Raw genomic sequence first — 20,005 nt, forward strand, 5'->3', positions numbered from 1 at the left:
TGGCCTTTTAGGAGCCAGTTGGAAAGCATGCGTGCCCTATAGACAGCAGAGGAACAGGTGCAGAGGATTCTGGAGGTCACACCCACGACAGGAGGGCAGAGTAAGGACAGCAGGTCTGGACTGCAAGACCGACAGCTGTGGCAGGGTAAGTGGAGCAGAATCCATGCCCACCTGGAAGAGTGGTACAGTGGTGAACACAAGGCCGCCAACATAACAATACTGCTACTGATGGATCTGGATAAATTGGAGGCTTGGTTGGGCAGAGACGTCTCTACCAGCTTTTCACATCTAGATGTTGACATTTTTGCCCATTCTTCTTTGCAAAATATCTCAAGCTCAATCAGATTGGATGGAGAGCGTCTGTGAACAGTGATTTTCAAGTAAGTCTTGTCACAGATTCTCAATGGGATTTAGGTAGCTTTGACTGTATGTTTAGAGTCGATGTCCTGTTGGAAGATGAACCTCCGCCCCAGTCTCAAGTCTTTTGCAGCCTCTACCAGTTTTTCCTCCACGATTGCCCTGTATTTAGCTCCATTCATCTTCCAATCAAATCTGACCAGTTTCCCTGTCCCTGCTGAAGAAAATTATCCCAACAGCATGATGTGTGGGGATGGTGTGTTCAGGGTTATGTGTAGTGTTAGTTTTCCGCCACACAGCGTTTAGGCCAAAAAGTCAAACTTTCATCTGATCTGACCAAAGCACCGTCTTCCACATATTTGCTGTGTCCCCTACATGGCTTGGGCAAACTGCAAATGTGACTTATTATAGCTAGCTTTTAAAAATGGCTTTCTTCTTGCCACTCTTCCATAAAGGTCAGATTTGTGGAGTACACGACTAATAGTTGTCCTGTGGACAAATTCTCCCTCCTGAGCTGTGGATCAATGCAGCTGTTTCAGAGTGACAATGGGCTTGCTTCTTGTCTGCTTCTCTTATTGGTGCTCTCCTTGTATGGGCTGTCAGTTAAAGGAGATAGCCATGTCTTGGTAGGTTTCCAGTTGTGACAAACTCCTTCCATTTGGATGATGGATTGAACAGTGCTCTGTGAGATGTTCAGAGCTTGGGATATTTTTTTTATAACCTAACCCTGCTTAACACTTCTCCACAACTTGATCCCCGATTTTCATGATGCTGTTTGATCAGTAATGTTTTCTAACAAACCTTTGAGGCCTTCACAGAATAGCTGTAGTTATACTGAGAATAAATTACACACAGGGAGACTATTTACTAATTGGTTGACTTCTAAGGGCAATTGGTCACACTGGATTTTATTTAGGGGTATCAGAGTACAGGGGGCTGAATACAAATGCATGCGCCACTTTGCAGATTTTTATTTATTAGAAACTTTGAAAACCATGCATCATTTCTTCACTTTTCACTTCTTACATACTTGCTTCTTGCAATATTCGAGGGGTATGAATACTTTTTCAGAGCAGTGGAGATAGATATAGTCACGACTAGGGATGAGCTCCGTACAGTATTAGAATGTATTGGCTCTGATGAGCCTAGGTTATTGCTTTGCGAGACTTCGCGTAATAACTTCATAAATACATTTTTACTGTAAAAAAACATTTCCTGAACTCAGGTTCGGTTCCAAGTGGTATCTTGGAACCGAACCCGAGTTCGGGAATTTTTTTTAATGAAGTTATTGGAACAAAGTTTTATGCAAATCGACAAAAACAATGTGCACCCTCTTTGAATTCTATAGCTTTACATACCAGGACACGATAATAATAATAATAATAAAAAAATCTGGTCCCAGAAGTTCTTAACCACCTCAGCCCCCCTAGCTTAAACCTCCTTAATGACCAGACCACTTTTTACAATTCTGCACTACACTACTATCACGGTTTATTGCTCGGTCATACAACTTACCACCCAAATGAATTTTACCTCCTTTTCTTCTCACTAATAGAGCTTTCTTTTGGTGGTATTTCATTGCTACTGACATTTTTACTTTTTTCATATTAATCAAAAAATTTTGCAAAAAAATAACATTTTTCACTTTCTGTTGTAAAATTTTTCAAATAAAACTACATTTCTATATACATTTTTCTCTAAATTTATTGTTCTACATGTCTTTGATAAAAAAAAAAAAGCAATAAGTGTATATTTATTGGTTTGGGTAAAAGTTATAGCGTTTACAAAATATGGTGCAAAAAAATTAATTTACGCACTTTGACTTTCTGAGCACCTGTCATGTTTCCTGAGGTTCTACAATGCCCAGACAGTAGAAACACCCCACACATTTTCGGAAAGTAGACAACCTAAGGTATTCGCTGATGGGCATAGTGAGTTCATGGAAGTTTTTATTTTTTGTCACAAGTTAGCGGAAATTTATTTTATTTTTTTCTTACAAAGTCTCATATTCCACTAACTTGTGACAAAAAATAAAATTTTACATGAACTCACCATACCCCTCACGGAATACCTTGGGGTGTCTTCTTTCTAAAATGGGGTCACTTGTGGGGTATTTATACTGCCCTTGCATTTTAGGGGCCCTAAAGCGTGAGAAGTAGTTTAGAATCCAAATGCATAAAAATGCCCTGTGAAATCCTAAAAGTACGTATTGGAATTTGGTTCCCTTTGCACACCTAGGCTGCAAAAAAGTGTCACACATGTGGTATCGCCGTACTCAGGAGAAGTAGGGCAATGTGTTTTGGGGTGTATTTTTACATATACCCATGCAGTGTGAGATAAATATCTCTGTAAATGACAACTTTTTACATTTTTTTATACAAAGTTGTCAATTTACAGAGATATTTCTCTCACCCAGCATGGGTATATGTACAAATACACCCCAAAACACATTGCCCTACTTCTTCCGAGTACGGCGATACAGCCTAGGTGCACAAAGGGGCCCAAATTCCAATGAGTACCTTTAGGATTTCAAAGGGCATTTTTACCCATTTGGAATCCGTGAGGGGTATGGTGAGTTCATGTAAGATTTTATTTTTTGTCACAAGTTAGTGGAATATGAGACTTTGTAAGAAAAAACAAAAAACAAAAATCAATTTCCGCTAACTTGTGCCAAAAAATGAATAAATCTTGATGAACTCGCCATGCCCCTCAAAAGTGATCTTTATAGCGCTGCAGCGATTTTACAGTGTTTTTGCAGTAAACAGAAAAAAAACAATTTCTGTCACTGTGGTGGGGCGGACTGAACGCAAGTGTGCGCACAAAATCAGGCCTGATCTACGTTTTTTGTAGAGCCTATAGAACATGTCCTATTCTTGTCTGCAATTGTGGACAAGAAAAGGCATTTTCTATATAGTTCTGGCAATGTGCGGATCCGCAAAATGCGGAAAGCACATTGCCGGTGTCCGTGTTTTGCGGATCCGTGAAACACATACGGATGTCTGTATAGAGCCTTGCAGGGGGGTGATCAATAACAGGGGGGTGATCAAGGAGTCTATATGGGGTGATCAGGGGTTAATAAGGGGTTAATAAGTGACAGGGGGGTGTAGTGTAGTGTGGTGATTGGTGCTACTTACAAAGCTGCCTGTGTCCTCTGGTGGTCTATCCAAGCAAATTGGACCACCAGAGGATCAGGTAGCAGGTATATTAGACGCTGTTAACAAAACAGCATCTAATATACCTTTTTGGGGTTAAATAAAATCGCATCTACAGCCTGCCAGCGAATGATCGCTGCTGGCAGGCTGTAGATCAACTTCTTAGCTGCGCGTTGCTGTAAACGCGCGCGTTCACGCGAAATCTCGGCTCATCGATGCGTCAAGGAGGAATAACCCGGCTGCCCGGAGGACGCATCCCTGCGTTAGGCGGTCGGGAGGAGGTTAAAATTAAGAAAATACAATCTCAGATGTGCAACAACACATAACAGATATCGGCATTTCATTATTTATTCCACAAAAATATATCCAAAATGCAGAACCCATGTGTGAAAAACTAAGTACAACCTGACTATTTCCAAATAAATTAACATGGTAAATAGCAGTCAAATGTCCTTGATTCATTGATCATCAGTAAGTGTGACCACCTCTATAAAAGCAGATGTTTTGGCAGTTTGCTGGTCTAGAGCATTCAGGTGCATGTTACACAATGCCAGGGAGGAAATACATGGCTTTTCAAATTTGGCTTCAATTTTGTTGAATAAACAATGACACGGTGGAATTTGTTGTGTGAGGTTGTATTTACCTCATTTTTTAGACCTTCTAAGAACAAGATGTTTGTTTATTAATGTCCTCATATATGATATAAAACCATAGTATTCCAAGTGGGTGTACTTTGTTTTTCTTATGATTGTATATCATTATTTCAGCTTTTCGAGACATATATTTTCTGCCTTCCAAACCATCCTCGAGCAGGCTGAAATCAGTTTACCTTCCCTATTGTAAGAGTCTTGCGGTTGCTGTGTTCTGGAATCCACTGATCAGGACACTAGAAACTCCAGAGTTCTGGGAACCATGGTTTGGAAACACTACAGCAGTTTGTATAACGATTCTATGCACATTGTAAAGGTGGCTGAAGGCAGGCAGTTTTTTTATTAAAGCCATGTACTTTGGGAGATTTAGAACTTTATGTAAGAAAAACAGCGCTCTATCCAATATAAAGATACATTAAGAAATTAATCAGCACAGGACTTTAGCCTTTTCAACTTAAAAAAAGTAGGAAACAATCAAAACATTTTTATATTTCATTTAGACATACTTTAAAAAGTACTTTAAAAGCACAGGTACACTTTAATTTTGAATGGATACAAGTTGCCCATTCTTGGTCTTGTCCAATAATACTTTCCTGTTGCACATGCCAAATGTAAAAAGTTGACCAACAAATAAAATTAGTCTTGATGTCCCCAGAGCATTATGATTTATATACTAGCACTATTTTAGTAAGGTTTGTGTGAATGTTTTGCAATGTGCATCTCTTATGTTTTTATCTATAACTGTGTACATATGTTTGACATAAATGTGATATAAAATACTTCATATAGTAAATATATAATACTATTGCTTCTAGCATATATAGAACTTACTTGAACAGCAATGGTATAAATAAGTTCTCCAAGAGTCGGTAAGAGGCATTGTTTTAACTTGCTGTTTCTGAAATTGTCTCTAATCAGCTCAGTCAGCAAGGTGAGTGCCTGCAGAAACATTAAAAGTTTGCATAAGAAAAAAAAGCATCATTTAAAGACTACAGTGTTCATAAAGGCATAAATAAAAATTATAACGGGAATGTATACAAATGAAATAAAACAAGTGTAATAAAAGTGCTACAATGATAGTCATGGGCATTAGTCAAAGGTCTGCATGTTGGAGGTTTTTGGCAGTTTGCTGGTCTGGAGCATTCTTTAGTGTGTTAACACAAAGCAAAGGAGGTAAGACATCAGCAACAATCTGAGAGACCCAATTGTTGCTGCCCATCAATCTGGGAAGGGTTATAAAGACATTTCCAAACAATTTGAAGTCCATCATGCTACAGTGAGAAAGATTATTCACAAGGGGAATACATTCAAGACAGTTGACAATCTTCCTAGGAGTGGACGTTCCAGCCAATTAATCCCAAGACAAGACCATGCAAATCTTAGGGAAATTGCAAAAAAACAAAGCACTTCATTCAGTCAAAACTGCTAAGCACAACACTAGTCATAAGTACTATTGAAAAGTCTGCATGCGGGAGGGTTTTAAGAAAGATATTTATACCATATACCTATGGTAGAGCCTGTATTTATACCTGCATTTTCTGACACATCTCGTTCATGAACTGTATTGATCCTCCAAACAGTTGGACTGTGATTTTTTGTTGTTGCTTAGAATGTTCCTTATGTAGCACAAGGGATTGGCCCACAAACAACATTCAAATCCTATCCGCAGGATAGAAGATAAATGCGTGACTGCTGTGAATCTGACCACTGGGAGGTCCAGCAATCACAACAGCAAGGGTGTCAGAGACCCTTGAGTGAATGGAACTTGATGCACATATGTGACCATTGCTCCATTCACTTCTATGGGATTAATGGAGATAGCTGAGTGCAGTACTCAGTAGTTCCATAATTGGCTAATAAGGCAGTGATCACACACAGACAGCACTGCTCAGTTGACACATGGGAACCCTGGAATTTCCAATCAAATCAGTGGTGGGGGAACCAGCAGCCAGACACCCAGTGATCATTGTGGATAGGTTATAACTGTTGTTTGTTGGGCCAACCCTCTTAACATCCAGTCTGTCTCAACATAACAAAGTTGTTTCGCTTAAATGGGTTGTCCTCTTCCCATAAGCTAGGGTTCCCCTCTGGTTGTTGCAGAACTACAACTCCCATGACGTCTTGACAGCCTGTGGAAGTGAAGGCATAATGGGACCTATAGTTTTGCAACAGCCTGAGAGGCACAGGCTGGAGAACGCTGGTTTAAGGAGAAGAGTGTATACCCTGTCCACATTATGGTTGCTAGGGGTTTTACATGTCAGACCAGCATTTCTGTATTTAGAAGAGTTGTCCTGATGAAACTACTATATTAAAGTCTGAAATGTACTCTGCTGACAGAGAAAAGAGGTATAGCAACCTGGCAACTTCCTAAATATAAATTTAGTTAGAGAACCACTTTAACATGTAGACATTCACTTACTGTAGGTATGAACGCTAATTTACTTTAAAGGTGAATGGGGTTGTCTGTTTTACACAATCTACTCTGTTTTACACAATCTTATTTTTAACTCCCTGCCTTCTAAGGGCCATAACGTTTTAAATTTCTATTCACATAACTGTATGAGGGCTTATTTCTTTGTGGAACAAATTGTAATTGCTAATGACATCATTCAATATTCCATACAATGTATTGGGGAGCTGATAAAATTATTAATTTGGTGGAAGTCGGAAAAAATGCATTTCCGCTACTATTTTATGGGTTTTCAATTTACGAATAACTGCAGTAAAAATGATGAATTATGGGTCGGTAGGATTACAGCAATACCAAATTTCTATAGTTTTTGTTAGGAATGCTTAAAAAAAAGTTATGGGTGTCAGAATGTTTTCAGATTTTTTTTTATTTCTGTCCACAAAGTTGCATGAGGGCTTTTTTTTTTTTTTTGCAGGGCAATTTGTAATTTTTATTGATACAATTTTGGGGTATGTAAGACTTTTTAAACACTTTTTATTAAATTTTATTTTGGGAGGCATAGCAAGCAAAAAAAAACAATTATTCTTTTTTTTCCCCCGTTATAATGTTTACTATATTGCTTTTATAATAATTCTACAATGCTTTTATGTTTTGATAGTTTGGGCACTTTAGGGTGATTGGGAATGGAGTGATTTGAGTTTATAATAAAAAAAAAACACAAAAACGTATTTTTATTTGTTTGACTTTTTTCCTAATTTTATTTTTAGCCCCCATCAGTCCAGTTTTGCATAATTTTCATAAACTTGAACATTGTTCCATTCTTGGATGAACAAACTAAAGGATAAAAGCTCGACTAAATATGAGCGCAAAATATTATGTGAGATATGATACAAATTTACATTTAAGAAAAGTTTAAGAAAAAGATTGAAATACGGTATCTTCCTAAAATATGCCACAATTATTAACATTTAAACCAAATTTTGTTGAACTGTAAAATTGTCAACGACCATCCCCAAGCAATGATCCATAACTTGCTCTATAAGGTTAAAATATTATTACTGTAAAACATTATATTAAACAACACTTCATCTGATATGATTCTTACAGAGTGAATGGGGCAGTGCTTTCAATAAAAGAGTTCAAACTACTCAAAATTCTTGCACATTAGACAATGGGATTAGGATGTTCAATGACTGAATATATTCCCAAGATGTACAAGATTTGTCCAAGAAAGAAATTAAAATCCAAATGTCAAAACACAAGGTCATAACAAGCCTGAGATGGAAAAAGCAGCAGCTAATCCTGCATCAGGATTGTTTTTGACTTCATGACCCCCATGGATTATATAGGCTTTCTTTTTGCTGTCTGTAGTTACACTACAAGAGTTATGAGTGTTAAAGGGGTTGGCCACTTTCTACCTCCTGTTGACCAATGTGTAAGATGACTATATGGCACTTACTAATATAGTATTTGTTGATATTCTCTGCTGTTTGTTATAGTTAAAGGGAGTCTTTCACCGAATATGACCATTACAGACCACTCAGATCAGGTTCTCCATTACTTTCCCCAGCTTACTATGGTACCTTTCATATTGCACTCCATCGCTGATTTGCTCCAAAAAACACTTTTGTACCATATGGTAATTAGGTTCTGAAGGTGCCCAGGGGCGGCGTTCTTCCGGCCGGTGCCCAGGCCCCTGGACGCTTTGCTCATCAAACCCCTCCTCTTTCACCCCTCTGGCCCGCCCTTGTTTAATCTGATTACCTCCTCCTCTCCATCTGAAATCCCGTGCCTCCGCCGGCTGGATCGCACGCATGGCACATGCGCATTTAAAGTCCCTGTTCCTCTGCCCATAATGAGCAATGCAGTGCGCACGCGCGGGGAATGTGTGGAGCGGCGAGGACGCGGGATTTCAGAGAGAGGAGGAGGTAATCAAATTAAACAAGGGCGGGCCAGGTGGGTGCAAGAGGAGGGGTTTGGTAAGCAAAGCGCAGAGGGGCCTGGGCACCGGCCGCATGAACGCCGCCCCTGGGCACCTTCGGAACCTAATTACCATATGGCATTAAAGTGTTTTTTGGAGCAAATCAGCGATGGACTGCAATATGAAAGGTACCATAGTAAGCTGGGGAAAGTAATGGAGAACCTGATCTGAGTGGTCTGTAATGGTCATATTCAGTGAAAGACTCCCTTTAATAGTCATGTCCCATTGGTGTCCATAAAAGTAAGCTGATGGAGGGTCATGTGACAAGACATATAACTCAGCGTCCTCCATTCAAATGCACTCCACTGGCCCTAAACATCTACCAGTCCAAGTGCAGATGGCAGGTGTGGTGTATTTTAATGGAAGAGGCTCAGTGATTTGCCTGGTCACATGACCCTCCATCAGCAGCCAATTTATGGACAGAACCTCCATTTGGACAGCACAAAAGACTTGGCCAACAAGGAGGCAAAGATGATGAAATATAGAAAATGGCACCGACTATCAACAAAGGCTGTATTAGTACCGTAAATGAGAATGGATCATCTTACACTACTCACAAAAAGTAAGGGATATTTGGCTTGTGGGTAAAATTTCAGGATGAACCAACAATGCACTGTAACCTTTACAGGTAAACTTAATGTGACCTTCTCTAAACTTTTGAATGCACATGTCCAACTGTTCAGTGTTTCAGTACTTTTTGCAACTTGGTGTTCTCTAACAAGGAGCTTAATGGCAAAATTCAGATCTTTGATTCATGAATTGCCCAAAAAATTTCCGAGTTCAATTAGAATTGGTATTTAAACAGTCCTCCTCATCATGCTGTTCGCATTTAGACATCATGAGACCAAGACGACACCTAACAATTGATCAACAGTACCTCAACATTGCGAAGCTTCAAACAGGATGATCTCAGATGGAAGTGGCAACTGAGCTTAGAGTGTCATTGTCCTGCATGGGCCAGGGAGCATCTACGCTAGACGAGGGACCAGTGGGCCTTAGTGCTGTTCACTGATGAAAGTAAAATCATGCTGAGTAGAAATGATGGCCGCAAACAATGTTGGAGACATCAAGGAGAGCACTATGCATCAGCCACTGTTGTCAACAGACGAGTCTTTGGTGATGTTACAGTGTGGCATGTGTGTCTAGTCAATACAGAACTGCCCTACACTTTGTGAATGGTACAGTGACAAGCCCATACTGCTTGAATAACATCATTAATTCAGTCCTTGTGCCTCTGCATGAACAACACAGGCCTAATTTCATCTTCATGAACGACAATGCACCAACTCATCAAGATCGGGTGCTGGAGACTGGGGTACCTCAAATGGAATGGCCTGCACTTTCTCCAGACCTGAATCCTATTGAAAACCTATGGGATCATATGAGTCCCCATGCAGAGGCTCGTAACTCTGTACCCCCTAACATCAATGACCTGAGGGATACCCTTCAAGAAGAGTGGGGTGCCATGCCTCAGCAGTAAATAAGTTGACTTGTGAACAGCATGAGACGTTGTTGTCAAGCTGTAATTGATGCTCAAAGCCACATGACAAGTTATTGAGACATGGTCATTTTTGTGGGGATATAGCCACCACGGTTGGCTTTTGTTTCAATAAATAGTTTGAGATGAGGAAATCATCATTGCATGCTTCTACTTAAATGCTATACTTTTATGATATAATATCAGTGTAGCGTGAACTTTTTACATTTTCCATAAATTTCACCTGAAATCCAAATATCCCTTACTTTTTGTGAGTAGTTCATATACACATATCTCAACAGTAGCCAGAAAGTGTCCAACTCCATTAAGCAGTTAACCCCTTCATGTGTGGGCTGCTGCTGTATGGCGAGTACAGTATGGACCAGGCATGCTCAACCTGGGGCCCTCCAGCTGTTGAAAAACTACAACTCCCACAATGCCCTGCTGTAGGCTGATAGCTGTAGGGCTACTTTCATCCGTATCTGCACAAACGGATCCGCACCTATAATGCCAACGCTGGTATCGGTTCACAACGGATTCGTTTGCATTACTCTTTTAAAAAAAAGTCTAAGGCCCCCTGCACACGAACATGTGCACCCTGTGGTCGTGCTGCGGCCCGCAAAACACGGGCCGCAATGCACGTACACAGTCCGTGGGGCAGCCACAGCGGATCGCGGACCCATTCACTTGAATGGGTCCGCGATCCGGCCGTTCTGCAAAAAGATAGGACATGTTCTATCTTTTTGCGGAACGGGAGTACGGGACAAAACCCCACGGAAGCACTCCGTAGTGCTTCCGTAGGATTCCGTTTCGCACCATTCCGCATTTGCGGACCCATTAAAGTGAATGGGTCCTGCATCCATTAAGCGGAATGCCCACGGAATGGCACCCGTGTATTGCGGATCCGCAAATGCGGTCTGCAATACGGCAACGGGGTGCACACGTTCGTGTGCAGGGGCCTAAGTCTAAGTGTAAGTCAAACGGATCCGTCCTGGCTTACATTAAAAGTCAATGGGGGACGTATCCGTTTTCAATTGCACCAGAAAACGGATCAGTCCCGATTGACTTACATTGTAAGTCAGGACGGATCTGTTTGGCTCCCCATCGCCAGGCGGACACCAAAACGCTGCAAGCGGCATTTTGGTGTCCGCCTCCAGAGCGGAATGGAGGCGGAAGGGAGCCAAACTGATGCATTCTGAACGGATCCTTATCCATTCAGAATGCATTGGGGCTGAACTGATCCGTTTTGGGCCGCTTGTGAGAGCCTTTAAAAAACGGATCTCACAAGCGGACCCAGAAACGCCAGTGTGAAAGTAGCCTTGGCTGTTCGGGCATGCTGGGAGTTGTAGTTTTGCAACAGCTGAAGGGCCGCAGATTGAGCATGCCTGGTATAGACAATAGGCATTATATCCACTGGGACTAGCCTCCTTGTGACCATTTAGTAGAAATAAAGTTCACTTCCATACAGAAGATTAAGACTACTTCAGTGACCAGAAAAAGTCATGCGAACATGAAACATCCATTTAGTACACAGCTCATAGTAGATAAGAGTTTTCATAAAATCTTGAATCTGTGTTGCTATACTGCAAAGATGTAAAAATACAACAGTTTTAACCCTTAGGATACTATTTTTTTTGTTTTTGCATTTTCATTTTTCTTTCCAGTCTTCCTGGAGACAACTTTTGTTGGGAACGGGTGCAGACCCATTCATTCTCAATGGGCCCGGAATGTGCTGTCTGCATCCGCATTTGCGGATCCGCACTTCCGCCTCCGTGCTTCAGTTTCCACAAAAAAAAATAGAACATGTCCTATTCATGTCCTACACACGTAGAGGATCTGCTCCCCCGGTTATAAACACGCTAAAGTATTTGGAGTTTGAGCATTTCCTCCCAGTAATACCACTCTATTCTGTGATTTTTCTTGATATGTATTGAATGTGCGGACACTTATCGTTAGTAACATTCTAGCGCACCTGGTAGCCTGTGTCACATGACCTGCTATAGGTGGGGCTCGCAAGCCTCCTCCCCCCTCCCATTACATGAGTGATCTTAATTTGGAGGTATGTGGGAGTTTGGCTGTGAGTCGGACCTTGGCACCTATCGGACAGTGTTCACACACTATAGGTAGGTTAGAGGTAGGTCCTGCGCTACACTGAGATACCTTGGCGAGGTGTGCGGGCTCCGATATGTTCCTAACAGGATTATAATGGCTAAAATCTCATTTTTTTACATCAGTGTGAGGGTTTAGCCTTGTACTGTCAGTTGCATACTAGTGTGGTGCACCATTTGCAGTGATCGATTTAACTTATAATGAACCATACACGAATCGTGCTATCACAAAGCATACAAGAACTTTAAATGTCCGCTACATGCAAATGCTGAGAGAAAAAGTAAACCTGTCAATTTATGAGGTGCTTATACATTATTTGGTCAGCATAGACTGGTGTTCTGTTCTGGAGGTATTTAAACAAACATATATAATTGCTTTTACAAATTCATCTGAATATTTATTGTGGGAAGATCATGCAGGCAGAAACACTCATGCAATATTTAGAGCATTGGCATCTGAGTAAATATCACTAAATATTTAAAAACCCTCCTGAGAAATGTTTTATAAGATTGTATCCATGTGCTGCAGAACCGTCGTTAAAATATTCAGTCAGCTGAGGTAGATTTGATGGATTTTATTGAATCCACAAAACTGCATACCTCTTTGGGTCCAGCAGGATTTGGGAGAATCCCAAAATGCCTGTGGCATACTTTATTCATACTGATTTGGAACACGACTAAAGGTATGAAGACAACACCGTAGCAAGGACAGTTGTATGTAATGAATATGCACCACATCTTCCATTCATTTTGTCCTAGCATTTCATGAAGAAATATTTAACGCTTGCCGTCTGTTAAAGGATTGATATACAGTTTGTCTCACTAGATGCTCCACAACGGCGCCTTATGTAATTACATTACTGTTTACTTCAACCTGCCTACAAATTCAATATTCAATTATTAAAAGAAAAAAGAAAATCTCTCTCCCCATACTAGACCCTACAGATTCATTATACACATACGGTATAGTTATCTAATTACTACTCGTCTCTCCTAAATTTAAACTATCTAACTGGAACCGCTGACCCACAAGTACAAGACATCTCAATATTGACTCTAAATTATCTATTACACTCACAATCCTTGAATGCGCACCTTTGTGAAAAAAGAATATCTGGCTTCTAACAATTTGGAATAGATGAGGGAAAAAAATATTAATACATTAGAAAAAAGGGTGAAACAAGAGAGAGAATAAATTTGAGTCATAGGAGGCATCAGAGTGTAATGCACAAATTTTCTGGTCAATTGGAGACAATTTTTGTCAATTTGGACCAGAATTGAATCGGTTGAGTGAATCAAATTTTTAGCAATTCGTTCATCTCTACTCAAAAAAAAAAAATATATATATATAAAAATAACTAAAAAGCTGGATTCCAGGAGGCTTATAACCTCCAGACAAGGTGTAACTATTCTGACCTATTTTCGTTTTGGTGTGGGTATGAAAATCTAAATGATGATTTATAGCTTGTGATTACCCAAATAAGATGCTAAAGACCTATAAGGGCAGTTAGAGGTGACAGAAGTACCTTACACAGATCTAGGACTACATTGCCTCAAAGGTTATTAGCTAGTACCTTAAAGTTTACTCTACAAAGTTTGCCAATATTTTAAGCAGACACAGGCCTATTTAATGAACTGATCCAGAAATGAGAAAAATTATGTATTGCTTACTATAGGAAAAAAGATCTGTTTATAACATAGCCATCAAGCAGCACTAACGAGGAATAAAGGCAGATGGTTAACAGGTAGAATTAAGGACTCCCACTCCTGTGACAGATGCAAATTATTTCAATTTTACCAATATAAAAGAGAATTTCAAATCCTGATTAACAGATGGAAATACAGGATAGACGGCTTTGTCAAAGGAGTAGTCCCATCTTGAACATTGGGCTCATATCGCTAGGATATGCCCACAATGTCTGGGAGGTGCGGGTTCTACCTCTGGTACCTGCACCTATACTTAGAACAGAGCCCGTAAAGTGCCTGAGGGTGCACAGCGCATGCGCGGCCGCCCTCTATTCATTCCTATGAGCGAGCCGAAAATAGCCAAGTGGCGCACCTGGCTATATTCAGAAGTCCCATTGAAATGAACGGGAAGAGCACAGTGCAAGCGCGGCGGAAATAGACAAGCCAGCACTCAGCTATTTTTAGCGCTCCCATAGGAATGAATGGAGGACAGCCGTACAGGTGCGGTATGCCCTTCGGCATTTTGTGAGCTACGTTCTAAGTACAGGTGTGGGTCCTAGAGGTGGGACCTATCGGACATTGTGGGCATATCCTAGTGCTATGCCCCCAATGTCCAAGATGGGAATACCCCTTCAAATGTAAAGAGGTGATGCATACAGAGATGTGTCTTAAAGGGGTTGCCCAGCTTTAAAACCCCTTTTAAGCTTTGCGAGTAATATGTTGTAACAAAATGAAAAAGTACACAGACTTGTACTTCCGTTCTATTCCACTGCCAAGAGCCCTATCCATGCTACTTATGGTCCCTAGCCTGGAAACTTTCCAAAGGATCACGTGCAGTGCTGAAGCCAATAACTGTCCCCAGTAGTGACATTCCCATGCTGTGTCATGTGCCACTCGGGTGCACGTCCTTGTTGAGGGCAGGGACTGGCTGTAGCAACGTACCGTAAGTGACTCCATTGGACATGTACATTTGGAGACCAAAAGGGGTACAGATTAGGCTTCCACTGCTGGAAACAAGTGGTGGGGAGCAGGTGAATGCACTTTTATATTTTGTTACAGTGTAGTACTGGGCAAATATAAAAGGGGTGATAAAGAAGGACAACCCCTTTAAGCTCACCATACACATCGATATATATTGGTTGAACCTACATATTCTGGCATGTTCAACTGACTATCTTATGTGTATAGGGACCTCCAACTCTCCCTTTACCACTGATGTTGGGGGAGATCAAGATCAGGCATGTTGAATTTCAATTGGAGATAAACCACTGCCTGGGGTGTTTTTTCCCTCTCCCCAGTTACTACATATGTATGCATATGTGTGGGAAGATCTGGAGAGACAGCTGTTCTCTTAGGTGTATGGGCTGCTTTACACTGATAGGCAGGAACAGGAGAGGAGAATGAAGGATAGTCCAAGGACATGTTTATATAATCTTGCAGGCTTATCATTTGAGAAGAATACCAGGAGACTAAAGCCCCCTTTTAGGCTGCCCAATGTTCAGATTAGCAATAATGAGCATTTTGACAAACGCTAGTTAGCAATAATCTGCTGGTGTAAAGGTGTCACTGGTTACCTGATGAACGAATGAAACGCTCATTCATCAGGTAATACAATTGTTGGGGTGGACATCTAAACCATTGCTTGCTGGCAGCTCACTGCTAAGCCTCTCACATTAGTTCCCCGTTACAGGCTCCTATAACGCCTAGTGCTAGAAGTGAGCATGCACAGCTTCATACAACTTACACTGCTGGAAATTAGCACGCTCAACCTTCCAATGTTGGAAAAGGTCTAATGTTGGAACTGAGCATGCTCGACCAGCAGGCTGAAGTAGAACTACAGGTCGTAACCCAATGGAGCGAGCAATAAACATAAATAATTGGGCCAGTAAGTGAGTGATTATGAAGGAAACAGGATTTCTATCACAAATATTTCATTACTATACTGTATATTGAAAAATGTTATGTTAGGAGTCAAGTTTTGTGTAAGAAATACCCCTTTAACATCAGAAATCAATGTGTTAAATATAAAAAAGGGAGATTTAGAAATTGTATCTTATCCCCCCCCCCCCCCCCACAAAACTGCTTCCAAGAGAAAACTGTACTTTTTACTTTTGTCTATCTTTTTGGCATTGCCCTGAGCATTAACTGAATTAATTCAGGTTTAGTGAATCGTATAAAGTAAAAGAGTTAAAATACAGAAGGCTCTCCTAATCCTGCATACAGAAACCTTACAAGCAACACATCACTGAATTTTATTTGTATAGCTTCACTCTACTCAAGCATTTCATTATTAAGCACTGTGCAGAAACAAATCCATGCACGTGATTTGTGTCTATAAAACATGACCTTCTGAAATCGATGTTTCCCTCCCCTTCAATGTATTGAGCAGATAATCTACTGAAAGGTCACAACTTCTAACAAAAATTAAGCCGTCCTTGAGCAATGCACAGACAGTAGGTTAAGTGGACTGCATTTCACAAGACTGACATTTCAAATTACTCACATATAACGTGCATATGAAAATGTTTTATTGATTACTTTCACAAATCCAAAGTCCATAACTAAAATAAACTGAACTTCATAAACCAACTCTGCTATCTTGTTGGTAGATTTCACATGTATAAGAGTCCAAATAGAAAACCAAGATGGTAGCAAGTATTGATGAGCGAATTGATTCGTTCTTCAGAATTGTGTAGCTGCAAAGGGCTGTCCTCGCTGCCAAAGAAGTTCCATTCTGATTGACAGAGCCGGACATCTTACCCGACCCTGCAATGTTGCTCTGAGTAGTTCTCAGAGACGCTCTGCTGCCGATACTGGAGGATCAACAAAGCATGCACTGCTACACTTACAAGTAGCAGTGCATGAACAAGTCCTGCTCCAGGATTGGAAGCAAAGCCTTAGCATTTGTGCCACTACTTGAAACAGTGGTGCTGAAAGGAGACTGTCAGGGCCAGGTGATATGTCAATCAAGCTAAAGGGGAGAGCTTGGCAATGGAAGACGGCCCATTGCAGCTGAATAACTCAACTTGATTGATGAATTGATTAGTATCATACCCAGTAGTAAAGATAACCAATGCAGGGTCTGAGTGGCCCACCAGAGTACCAGGTATCCTGTGGGCTGAGGTTCTGAAGCAACAAGAGGCCCTAAAGGTCCACCAGAAGACAACCTCTTTGAAAGCTGACAGACCAATCACCTGCCACTAGCATTATTATTCATTTATACTGCACATTCCACAGCACTGTGCCGAGATTATAATCATTTATATCAATTCCTGTCAGGAGTGGGCCTTTCAATTGAATTAACCTCTGGATGATTTTGGAGTGTAGAAGGAAACCAGAGAACCCAAGACACCAGTGCTGTAATAGTTAAAATTCCATTGCATACAATGTATTTCGAGCATTACCGCTCTTAGTTTTAGATGAGTGTGTGTAATGGTTATATTCCATAAACTTTTAGCAATTGCCTAGGAATAAAATACTTTTTTAGAGATAGGTTCTGGACTTTTGTTTATATGTACTGGAAAATTGAGGTGTCACGGGGAGCTGCCGGAGCGCTCTTCATTCGCAGCGCCGCCAGCATCCTGCGCATACAGCGGAGCGAGGACACGCTCGGCGTCCTCGTCTCCTTGGGGACCAGAGGGTGGGGAGGACCCAGCCGCGCACGCCTACTAAGCGTGGCTGGGGTCCTCCGTTCCCTGAACAACGAGCAGCAGGAGATCTGAGCGCCCATGTTAATGAATTGGCGCTCAGCTGTGTTATGAGCAATCAGAGTCACATGACGCTGGCCACGTCACGTGACTCACCTGTAGGGGTTATTTAAACAGGCAGCCTGCTGGCCACAGGTTGCCTGTGATTGGTCTTGCTACCCTCACCAGCATTTTGTATTGCGCCTTTTTGTGTGTGTTTGGACCTCGGCTATGTTTTTGACCTCGATCTTGTGAACTCCGTGGAACTGACGTGACCGCTTAGCTTCTGACTCCGGATTGTGTTTTGACCTCGTTATTGAATTTCTCCCTGTGTACCTGCGTGACCTACTGGCTTGACCTTGGCTTTCCTGACTCTGTTACTGTACTTCTTTAACTTCCTAGGCCCCTGCACGTGTCTAAGCAAGGGACTGCTGCCAAGTTGTAGGATGGGCCGTGCAAGTAAGCAGGGACAGAGGTGGGGTGCACTTATCCCTACCCTCTGTCGTGACATTAGGTTTTAGGGACAGCAAACTGCTCTTTGCACTTCCTCGAACGATACATACACATGTTGGTCTGCCTATGGTGAGCAATTCATTTTGATTTGTTGTATATGAATGCTTTAAGGAGTAAAATAATCATCTATAAAGGCAGGTGTAATTTTGTAATGTATTCTTATTTCCTGAGATAGTATGTCCATGGGCGTGTCATAGTAACAACAGGGGCATTCATAGGGGACTGTCTATGTAACTAACTGGGTAGAAAGGACCTATAAAACAGCTAGGCATTGTTAGGAGCGGTGCTGGAGATCAGACAAAGAAAGGAGAAGTGCATTATGGGTTTGGTTGAATACAGAAACAAGAAAGAACTACAAAAAAAGATGTAAACTAACCTGTCAGGAGTTCATGTCGCATCGCATGCATTGCTTTACTGGGAGGGTTACTTTGCCTACAAGACAAGCCCGGTTGCTGGCTTTGTTAGAGTTACTGGAAACCGAGCCACTCAGGTATCTGACTCTGTCTCCAATCCCAGGGCTAGATAGGGGATTTAAGACTGCTGATTCCTATAAACATTGCCTGTGACTGCATTTAATATTCTAGGTTCTATACTGGGTGACTTCATTCTGACATTTCCAATGATCAGACTTTTGGCTTATTTTTAGATTTACTGTTTTGCCTGGTGTTTCAGTTTATATTGACTCTCCCAGTAAATGACTTTGGGTCTCCTCTGGCTTAACCATTCATGTACTGCATTGGTCATGTATATATTTTCATGGTTTTTACTTCTATTTGTACCTCCCTGGTCACCCTGGAAAATTTGCTACTTTAATAACTGCACCAGTGTTCTGTTATCAGCTCCGCAGGTGTACCCTGGGTCTCTAGCAGCCAAGTCCATCCTACCTTGCAGCGGGCTCTGGGGAATACCAAGAGGTACTTCCAAAATGAAAGAAAATATACTCCACGGCACTCACCCCGGTCAGTAGAAAGTTCACTTTTTCAGATTACATGCCAGATGCAGGGAAAACAGTACTTGACAGGTAGAGCCGGCCCATGGCCGTTTTGACGCCTTCTTTAGGCCTGCCGGGATCAGGCGTGATTACGCCTTTTAACCCCTGACTTCTAATCTGTTGAGTTTAACTCTTTATACACACAATGACATATAAGATATAAAAAATATCAAAAAATCACATCAATCATTATCAAAAAATGCACATATAGGATAATACATAATCCCAATATCGCTGTTACTTGTTAAAAACATAATTCATACAAATGAGGACAAATCATTCCAATCATAAAATCCGCAAAGTAATAGTGCACCCGTCTTAATAATCCATTTTGCCTCACACTGTAAAAGGGACTTATGTTGGTCCCATCCTTTCACGGGTGAATAATCATAAGTGCAGCTCATGCAAGTACTGTGGCTATATGAGGCTCGGGAAAATCATCGGTATAGGCCCTATAACCCATTAAATTAGGGACCTAATTACTTGAAGGATGGATTTTGTAGTATATGTTATTTTCTGCCCATGTGAATTCTACTACATAGGAAAAATAATTTGCCAACTAGTTAAACATATTTATGAACATTTGTGCTCATTGAAGAAAGGCAAGGGCAGCACCTGTCTCATAAACCATATAAGGGACATACACTATATAGATGATCGTTGTTTACAATTTGCTGGTTTACAAATAATTTTTCCACCTGTAGATAGATTGGACCGGCATATCCTATATGTGCATTTTTTTAATAATATTTGATGCAATTTTTTGATATTTTACATGTCATTGTTTGTATAAAGAGTTAAACTCAACATACAGTCAGGACCATAAATATTGGGACATCGACACAATTGTAACATTTTTGGCTCTATACACCACCACAATGAATTTGAAATGAAACTAACAAGATGTGCTTCAACTGCAGACTGTCGGCTTTAATTTGATGGTATTTACATCCAAATCAGGTGAACGGCGTAGGAATTACATCAGTTTGCATAT

General features: G+C 41.0%; 1 protein-coding gene across 5 annotated transcripts in view; it reads right to left on the minus strand.

Moving 5' to 3' along the window:
* Positions 1–20,005, minus strand: part of ULK4 (unc-51 like kinase 4) — a 708,846-nt gene that overhangs the window by 545,988 nt on the left and 142,853 nt on the right. For all 5 annotated transcript variants that reach the window (XM_044293413.1, XM_044293414.1, XM_044293410.1 and 2 more), the window contains exon 18: positions 4,991–5,098. In XM_044293413.1, the coding sequence (XP_044149348.1) occupies positions 4,991–5,098 (108 nt within the window). The remainder of the gene's footprint in view (positions 1–4,990; positions 5,099–20,005) is intronic.

Source organism: Bufo gargarizans, chromosome 5 (assembly GCF_014858855.1).
Source record: "Bufo gargarizans isolate SCDJY-AF-19 chromosome 5, ASM1485885v1, whole genome shotgun sequence".
Lineage (NCBI taxonomy): Eukaryota > Metazoa > Chordata > Amphibia > Anura > Bufonidae > Bufo > Bufo gargarizans.